General features: G+C 61.2%; 3 protein-coding genes across 3 annotated transcripts; all 3 read right to left on the bottom strand.

Moving 5' to 3' along the window:
• Positions 1–614: 614 nt before the first annotated feature.
• On the bottom strand, positions 615–2,900 carry LmISP3 (putative ecotin; the record flags this gene model as incomplete). The annotated part of the gene is made up of 1 exon (XM_001681898.1): positions 615–2,900. One exon carries the CDS (start codon positions 2,898–2,900, stop codon positions 615–617), a length of 2,286 nt encoding a protein of 761 aa, XP_001681950.1.
• Positions 2,901–4,406: 1,506 nt separating this feature from the next.
• Positions 4,407–6,371, bottom strand: LmISP2 (putative ecotin; the record flags this gene model as incomplete). The annotated part of the gene is made up of 1 exon (XM_001681897.1): positions 4,407–6,371. One exon carries the CDS (start codon positions 6,369–6,371, stop codon positions 4,407–4,409), a length of 1,965 nt encoding a protein of 654 aa, XP_001681949.1.
• A 1,740-nt stretch (positions 6,372–8,111) lies between these two features.
• Positions 8,112–8,552, bottom strand: LmISP1 (putative ecotin; the record flags this gene model as incomplete). Its single annotated transcript, XM_001681896.1, has 1 exon — positions 8,112–8,552. The coding sequence occupies one exon, from the start codon at positions 8,550–8,552 to the stop codon at positions 8,112–8,114; it is 441 nt and encodes a 146-aa protein (XP_001681948.1).
• Positions 8,553–8,918: the final 366 nt, after the last annotated feature.

Raw genomic sequence — 8,918 nt, 5'->3', positions numbered from 1 at the left:
CATCGCCGTGCCATCGGCGGGGCGATGAGGAAACGAGCAAAGGGGGAAATACCGACCTGGGAAGAAGGAGCGGCGGTGACGGTCTAAAAACTGTGCAAAGCGCCGCTCAAAGAGCAAGCTTGACGTATGCCTATCTATCTACGACTATAGACATACATACATATATATATATATAGATATCGCTATATACGGCTATAGATATATAGATGTGCATATGCAGAGAGAGAGAGAGAGAGAGATATGTATAAATGAAAGGGACAGCGCTACGGCGCCAACTACCTCGCGTACTCCACGGCGCACTCGTGACGCGCACACAGGCGCACAGCTTCCATCCTCGGCCCCTGCCCAGGCCCCCACCTCCAACAATAAACACACACACACACACAAAGGACGTCAGGCAAAGAGGCGATCAGGCGCCTCGCACGTCCTACTCGAGATGATGCTCATGAGCACCAGAAGTAGAAAGGGGTGGAGGTGGGGAGAAGCGAGGTGGAGGGGCCGGCGGAGAGATCGACACGGAGGCGTAGAGCTGGACGGCTGCTTGACGAGTGCACGCACACGCACACACACGCGCACGCGCACAGACATGCCCAAATCATCTGGAGCGCGTCTTCTCAAAAAGGACAGATGTAGCTGGCCAGCCGCATCAGCTTACTGCGCGATGAGGGTGGGCACGGAGAGATCAAGATACCGTCCGGCCGCGTGGCGGGGAGCACGGGGTACGTGTAGCGCGCATCCGGCGAGATACCGCACAGCGCGGGACTGAGACCCTGTGAGATGGCGTCCAGATCCATCAGCTTCGGCCCGAAGGCAGAACCGTCAGCGGCACCGCCGGCCGCGCTGCTCACGGCCAAGCTCGACGTTCTGGAGTGCACCGCGTCTGTCACGACAGCACCGCCGTCTTTGCTGACCGCCCCCACCGATGTTCGCCCGCCCAACTGCGCGTGTCGGCGCTCGTCGTCGTCAATGTCGTAATAGCACAAGAACTCGACGATGTGGCTGTTGCCGCAGAGCGGCTCCTCGATAATGGAGTCGGTGTGCGTGGCGCCGGGGACGAGGATGTACTCTATGGTCACCGGCTTCGGCAGCGTCTTGGCCGCTTCTGGGTTCTCCTGTATGACCTTTACGATCGCGTCTCGCTGCGCGTTGCGCATAACATACACGATGTTCGCGCTCTCCGTGACGGGCGCGCTCCTGTCCGCGTCGCCGTGCACAAAGAACATGCGCTGTGGGAAAAAGTCAAATATGTTGTCCGGCAGCACCTCGCCCGTGTCGCCGCCGCGGCGGTCGTCAAAGTACGCGTTTAGCGTGTAGCGCGCCATATGTGACTTTCCGCCGGCGATCTGGTACAGCACGTCACGGTAGAGGCCGCGCCTGTCGAAGTGTTTCACGAGGCCGGCGACGTTGAAGATGCCGCTGAGGCCGACGTAGCGGTGGATCGACTCACGCGGGTTGTAGCGGGGGACGTTGTAGGCGACGTCCGACGGCGGTGGAACGCCTTCGTGGATGCCCTTCTCGGCGTTGTGCCGGTACGCGGAGAGCTGCGCCTGCGACAGCAGCGACATCATCGTCAGGTGCGCACCGGCGGACTGCCCAATCAGCGTCACATTGTTCAGGTCGCCGTTGTAGCGCTCTGCGTTATTCAGCACCCACGCGATGGCGTCCGAGACGTCCAGCGTCATGCCTTCCATCGTCGTCTGCGGGAAGTTGCGGTAGTCGGGGCAAAAGACAACGTAGCCGCGCGCGGCGAAGAGGCGTGCCACCAAGAAGTTCCACAAGTAGAAGCCAACAATCCACGCACCGCCAGTGACGGAGATCAAGATCGGAAACCTCTTGCGCGTCAGCTTACCGCGGCGCTTATGCGACGGACGCTGCTGCTGCTGCTCCGGCGCGGCGCTGCCGGGTTTGGGGCTGCATTGGTACTTACCGCCGGCTTGCGCGTGCGCCGTCTCCTCAGACTTGCGTTCCTGATGCATAAAGCGGAAGAGAGAATCGAGCGGGACGGGGAGGTAGATGTCCAGAGTGGCGCGGTTGTGCAAGTTCATCCGGTCCTCCACGTCGGCCTCGGCGTCGGAGTCCGTGAAGCTTTCGTTCGGGACGGCCGGTGTCACTGACACCGGCACCTGCGTCTGCGACAGCTCCGCACGTGATGGCATGGAAACAATTCTCGCCTGCTGCTGGCTGCGATGCCTGTACATCCGCTGCAGGGCTTCGAGCGTGTCGTCAAAGGAGTTGTTGAAGGTCAGTGCTGCGGTGTGCCGAGACGCGGTCCAAGAATGAGCCTCGTCGCCAACGTGCACTGGAAGTCCGCTGACGAAGGTGCCGTCAGCGGGGTTGATTGAGGACGCCCAGCGCTCCACCGTCTCCCGGTCCACCTCTTCCGGGCCCCTGGGCTGGAGCGGCGACGGGGAGGCGCCAGGGTGCACACCACCGAGGGCGCTGGCCGATAGGGACGCCTCGTAGTTGCTGTTCATGGGACTCCAAGGGAAGGCGCTGGTGCGCACCGCCGTCGCCAGCGACTCCCGCTTCACTTGCTTCGACAGCAGCGCCTCCAAGTTGCGCAGCTTCGTTGTCCGGGAGGAGCGGTACGACACACGGCGGATTATGTTTGGCGAGAGCAGGTACCAGAAGACGTTCGGCATGAAGTACACCAAGTCCATCGCAGCGAAGGTGACGCAGCGCGCTGTCATGAACATCCACTTCATGCCGATGCCCATCGCTGCGATCAGCTGCGCGGTCGTGCCAATCAGCCACAGCACCTGCTGAAAGACATACTCGAAGGTGCTGCCGACCATTCTGCAAAAGGAGAGGGTAGAGACGAGGAACGAGAAGACGGGTGTGAGTACAAGATGCAGGTCTACAAGGGAGGGGCAGGCGGGGCTGTGCACAGATGCAGCCATGCTCCTTGTCAAGGCGTGTGTGTGTGTGTGTGTGTGTGTGTGTGGGTGGGTGGGTGGGTGGGCGAATCCGTGTATATGTGCATGTGCCTTTACAGGCACATATACACGGATTGGGTGTGCAATACGAAACGAAATAGAGTGGGCGACACGCACACACAGAGAGAGGTGTAGAGTATCCGCAAGGGCAGCTATAACACGACGTGCGCAAGCGCACGCGTAGGTCGCTTCAACGTGTGCCTCCTCTCTCTCTCTTTCCCTGAGAGGGAAGGGCAGAGGGTAAGAGGCCGAGGCGAGGAAAAGGAAGCGCGCCTGACGAGCCAGCGGAGAATGACGGCGGCGTTGTGGAGGGGCCAATGGCGGCTGTCGTGATACATCAATGTCCCCATCATCATCCGCCGCGGCTTGCACGTTTTTGATGCCGTGTGTGCGCGTGCTCGAGTGCCGTGCCAGGAGGGGCAGGGCAGGGCAGGAGGGATCCAAAGCAGCAGGGGTAAAGGGCAGGATGATTACAGGGGGGCGGTGGGGGAGGACGAGGGGGGGGGGGATGCCAAATAAAGAAGAAGCCGCAGATCAGCGAACAAAGTATGTCGGTGTCTGTGTCTGTGTGTGTGTAAGAGATGTCATAAAAGAGAGGCCGAGGGAGGAGCGGGTGAGGGAGGGAGGGGGAATGGACCTCTGCAGCCCGACACCCATGCTCCCCAAACCCTGTGCCCTGCATGAGGCGAAACTTGTGCGAGGTGGGGCTGACGGGATATGGAGCGCTAGAGAGGAGTGTGTTGTTGCACGACGCACCGCTCATCTACTCCGCCCCTCGTCCCCTTCATGAACGCGTACAAGCGCACCAGCTTGCAAGTGGACAATGATCAGACGACCATCCATCATTATCCTCGCCATGGGCATCCTCTTCTACGGCTGCTGCCCTACTACACGCCGAAGTGCGTGATCTTCACGCTCACGTGCGCTTGTTCGGTGCGTAACGCACACTCGTGAGCGTGTGCTCGAGCCCACCGTCCACCTTCCTCTTACCACCGCTTCCGCGTCTGTCGCCCCTGCGGCCGCGTTGACCCGCGTGACTCGACCATGGGCTCCGACACGGATGCACCGGGAGATGGGGGCAACAGCGGGGAGACGTGGAGGAGAGCAGGAAGAGGCCCCAAACCGCGCACTGAAGGAGGGGTGGGGGCAACGTATGTAACATCGTGTCGAAAGACGTGAGCAGCTGTCGTCGCGTCTATCTCTGAGACGGAGAAAGAGATAAGACAGACTGCGCGATGGCGTCGACAGGAGTGGCACACCTGAAGAACGTTGGGGAGGCGGCGTGGAGGGGAGGGGCAGGGGCAGGGAGGCGGTGGCAGCGGCGGCAGAAGAAACAAAAAAAAATGCAGCGATGGTTCCGTGTGCATGAGGCCGACCGCACCGCTTCCTCTCGCTCCATCGTTCTCATACATCGACGCATCGCCAGCGAGCACAGTGGCTGCCCGTGCAGAGCCTCCACCTCTCGGCCACTCACGTCTGCTTGCCCATCGCACTCGCCCAAAGGTCGTAAAAGTACAGGCGACTGAGGGCGACACGAAGGCTCTGGGCGAGCGGGTTCATGCGGGCGGGCAAGGTCTGCTCGCCCAAGGGAGGAGGCCCAGAGAGTGGTGCTGCTGGAGGGAAGGACATGGTTCCGCCTGACATGTCCGTCTCGGTGCATACACTGGAGATACCGACACCCTTAGGCGCTGTAGCTGGTGCCAACTCCTTCGGTGGACGTAGAGGCGCTATGGAAGCGCTGCTCAACGGCGCCTGACGCGCGCGTGCCTCTGAGACGCTGGTGGCCATCGCATTGCTGCTCTCCTCGTCTTCCTGCGCTCTCAGCCTCGAAGCCCGGATGCGCGCCACCAACGCGGCGAAGGACTCCTCCTCACCTCCGTTGCCGCTCCCTGCGAAGCCAACGCTGTCGGTGCCGTACGTCTCACCACCTGCGCCGTTGGCGATACAATGCCTTGCTGCCGAAGCTGGGGAGGATGGCTGCTGCGGGCAACGGACCACAGCGGAGTCAAGGACTCTTGCAGGAGTTCCATCAAAGTCTCGCTTGCTTGCTTCAGAGCCGCCTGTTGCGGCAGACGGAGCCCAGACCCACCGCGGTCCTGCCCCCGCCGCAGCGGCCGCCGGAGTGTCTGCGCCGGCTGCAGTGTCGACGTCATGGCCACAGCGAGGACAGCAGCACCTTGAAGCGTTATCCGGCTCGCCCGCTGTCCGTTGTCGAGCCTCCTCTGATAGCAGAGGCTGCTGTGGCTGTTGCAGCGCGCGCTCAAACCACGCGTGACATGATGGACAGACTGCCACAGTCACAGCTGCCGTCATGCGCGTCCGCCACTCGAGCACAGCAGCTCTGCCGCTGTCCCCATTGTCCTCTCTGTCAAGCCGTACGGCCGGGGTCGAGCTCGACCGCGGTGGGCCACCTCCAACGCGGCTCGCGTACTCGCGCTGCTCCTGCACACGTTGGCGGAGCGCCATCGCGTACGTTGCCGCGGAACTGCACGCGACCGCCGTGCCCTCCGTGGATAAGGAGGGGAACGCGCCGCCGCCGCCGCCGCCACACGAGCGCAACACCTGCGGTTTCATTCTTCTCGTTGTGGTGATTGTCGATGGCGTCCCGGCGGATACGACGGACGCCTGCGAGGCGGGCCGAGAGGCAGAGAGTGCAGCAGCAAGGCGGCCAGCGGCACCGCGGCCAACCGCGGACGGCCGCGACGGCGGTTGCGTGTACAGTCCTTGAGACGCAGCCACACGGATATTGCCAGCCGCTTCTACGCGGCCTGCGAACACCGAACGCTCCCCTTGTGCGTCCCAGCTCAACGCTGAGGCCGCCACCGCCATCGAACTGAAAGGCAGCGGTGCCGATGGGCGACGCCGGGTTCGCCATGTGGTCGCCAGCCCCGTATGGCCATCGCGATCCTCCACCTGCCGCAGTGCCTCCTCGTACGACACGTCGTAGTCCACTTCATCGGCGGCGGCGCACAGCGCTTCGTACATGCGGAGCGCGCTGCTAGAGTCTGGAGGCAAAGGTGCCGCGTCGGCAGACATGGTGGCGGTTGCTTCTCCTGCGAGGGCCATGCAGGCGGACGGGGACGCGGCGGCCGCTCCGTCCTCATCAGCGACAGCTGATTTGAGGTGGAAGTCGCCTTCTAACCACGCGGACGGTATGTCAGCGATGCCGCTGCCCGCTCCTGCTGACGCAGCCACGAATCCGGAACCTGCGGAGAGGGTGGTAAGCGAGGGCGCCTTTGGGCCGCGTGCTCCACGACCGCCACAAACAAAGCGAGGCGGTCGCAGCTCCTCCTTGATAAGTGCGCCACGCACATCTTGCGAGCCCAGCCCCGTCCGCGCCTCTGCCCGCAGCATCTGCACATGTGCGTCGACGGCGCGCAGCGAGGGCTGGACAGGGGCATGAGCAGCGGCCTTCGTGCCGCGGTGCGTGCTCATGAGGCCCACGTATGAAAAGACGGAGGGATGGGGCGATGAGGATTTACACGCCCCACCTCGCTTACCTCCTCCGCGTAGCAGAGCAGCTGCCGCGGACGCGCAGAAAAAAAAACGCAAAAGAACGAGCCTGCGGGAGATGGACAGCGTGAGGCGCACTGCAGTGCCGTCGCCTTTTCGATTACTGCCGTTGCCTCAGCTTACCCAGAGGTTGTGCGTATGCGTGCGCGTGTGTTGCGCGTGACACGACGAAGCTTGAAAGGGGAGGGGAGGGGAGGGGAGGGGAGGTAAGTTAGACGAAGAAAAACGAGGGCATAGGGTCGGAGGTGATCGCTTACGAGCGGCAGACTAAGCATAGATGCGTGTGCTGTGTGCATAGACATACATAAATGAGCATCTATTCCCGGGTATGGCTGGCATGAACACCTCTACCATGCCTCCCAGCGCGGATGGGAGGAAGCGTGAAGGTGAAGAAGACGTGCACACGCGTGTGCCAAGCCAAGGTAACTGCTACCCCGGCTGCAGAGTCGAGCCGAAAGACAAAGTCCACAAAGAGACGTCTTGTGAATGCTGACGTGTATCGATGTGGGTCTCCTCACAGCACTTGGGCAGCGACTGTGCGCACGTGCCACCGATCTTGTATTGTGATCGCTTGCTTTATCTCCCTCCCTGCACCACAGCCATGGGCCTCCTCCCCCCCCCTTGTGCACACATCACGGCACAACACGCATAGGCATGACGTTGAATGGAGGGTGGGGCAGGCTAGCCGAGGTTGGTGCATCGATGGCCCATAGAGACAAACAGTGCAATGGCGTAGATGCGCATGTGTTTGACTCTGCCGTGGCTGCGCGGGCCCCTCGTGGCGGGCGGGTGGTGGTGGTGGTGTGAAGGGGGGGGGGGCATTTGTCAGGCCTGCGTACGCTCTCTAAAGGGCAGAAGAAAAGGATGAGTCATCAACAGACGAGAGGGAGTCTCTCTCTCTCTCGCTGTGCACACGCGCATACCTATATATATATATATATATGCGTACGTACGTATGTACGTGTGTGTGTGCGTGTGTCTGCTCTCCCTCTCTCTGTCTGCGTGTGTGCGCCTGTGTGTGTCCGCACCACACCCACGACAGATAGATAGAGAGCAGATACAGAGAGAGGGAGGGAGAAACAAGGAAGAAGGGTTGATAAGTCAACAACAACAAAAAAACAGGTCAGTGTGGAGGTGAAGAGGGGAGGGGGCACACCGGGGCCCAGCACATACACACACACTTGCATACACATACTGCGACACAGCCTACGCAACTCTACGTGGCAGCGATGAGAAGAGCAGACAACAAAGAGAGGGAGCCACACTTTGGCCGTGAACGTGACCGCGGAGGAAAGACACGCAGACACGCACGGTATTACAGAGCTGCAGAAGAAAAAGGGCGAGGCAGCAAGCGCGCAGGCGTCGTAAGCAAAGCAAAAAAAAAAAACAATAAACTTCATGAGGTGCAGAGGCAGGGGAAGGGCGCAAAGAAGTGCGTGGTGCAGGGCGAGGTGGCTGATGAGCTGGTAGGGGGTGAGGGGGTGTGGAGAATGAGAAGAGGCGAGAGGTGCCCTGTCTAGTGGCACACAAGCACAGAGACGCTGACAGAGCGACAAGTAAGGAGGGGAGAAGGGAAGAGGATGAGGTCGTGAACAATGAAGCCCACCGGACGATCGCTAAGGTGAGAAACACAACGAGTGAGCGAGCTAGAAAGCAGATGTCTCACTCCGTGGCTGCCTGCATCTGCTGACCTCCGCACCAGATGCCGTAGCGCAGCTCCGCATCTTTGGGCAGATACACCACGACGGGGTAGCGGCTTCTGTACGGGAACATGGGTGCGTTGGACATGGCGACAAACTTGCGAACCTTCTCGCCGTGGTCCTCAGCGTGGACGTACATGAGCGTGGAGACGGCCTGCTTCGCCAGTTTCACGTGGAAGAACTTGGCGCCAAAACCCTCTACGGTGTGCTGCTCAATGCTGCCGCCGAGCGTCTGATGATTCGCGGCGTCGTTGCGCGACATCTCCAACACACGGCCAGGGATAAGCTGCAGCATGCACTGCTCCTGCTCCACCTCATCGCCCTTGGGGTCAAGGGCAAAAATGATCCGCTTCTCGCCGGCCTCTGCCTCCGGGTACGGGGCCTCGATCTTGCAGTATGACATGATGGGAATGTGGGTTCGGTTAGCGTGTGTGCGTGAGCTTTAGGGACCAGCCGGGAAAAAAGGGAGGAGGAGGAGGAGGAGGGGGTGTGTGTATAAGATAAGGCAGTGCGTGCGTGCGTGCGTGCGCGCCGTCGGCACAGACGGGGGGAGGGGCGTAGATGAGAGTGGAGACCAAGCGGGCGTTCTTTACAAAGAGAAAAGAAGACGACCTGTGTGGGCGCAGGTGGAGTGGGGAGGAGTGGCGGAGCACTTCGTCGTGCGCAGGCATCCTGGCCCCCTCCCCTCCTACTCGCCTCTGCTCCCGCTCATACCGCCTATCATCTACTGCGCCGAGCTTCTCTGCGACACATCAGGCGGCGAGTGATG

The sequence above is a fragment of the Leishmania major genome, chromosome 15 (genome assembly GCF_000002725.2).
Source record: "Leishmania major strain Friedlin complete genome, chromosome 15".
NCBI lineage: Eukaryota > Euglenozoa > Kinetoplastea > Trypanosomatida > Trypanosomatidae > Leishmania > Leishmania major.
Note: the sequence above shows the minus strand (reverse complement) of the source record. Positions and strands in the feature narration are given on the sequence as shown.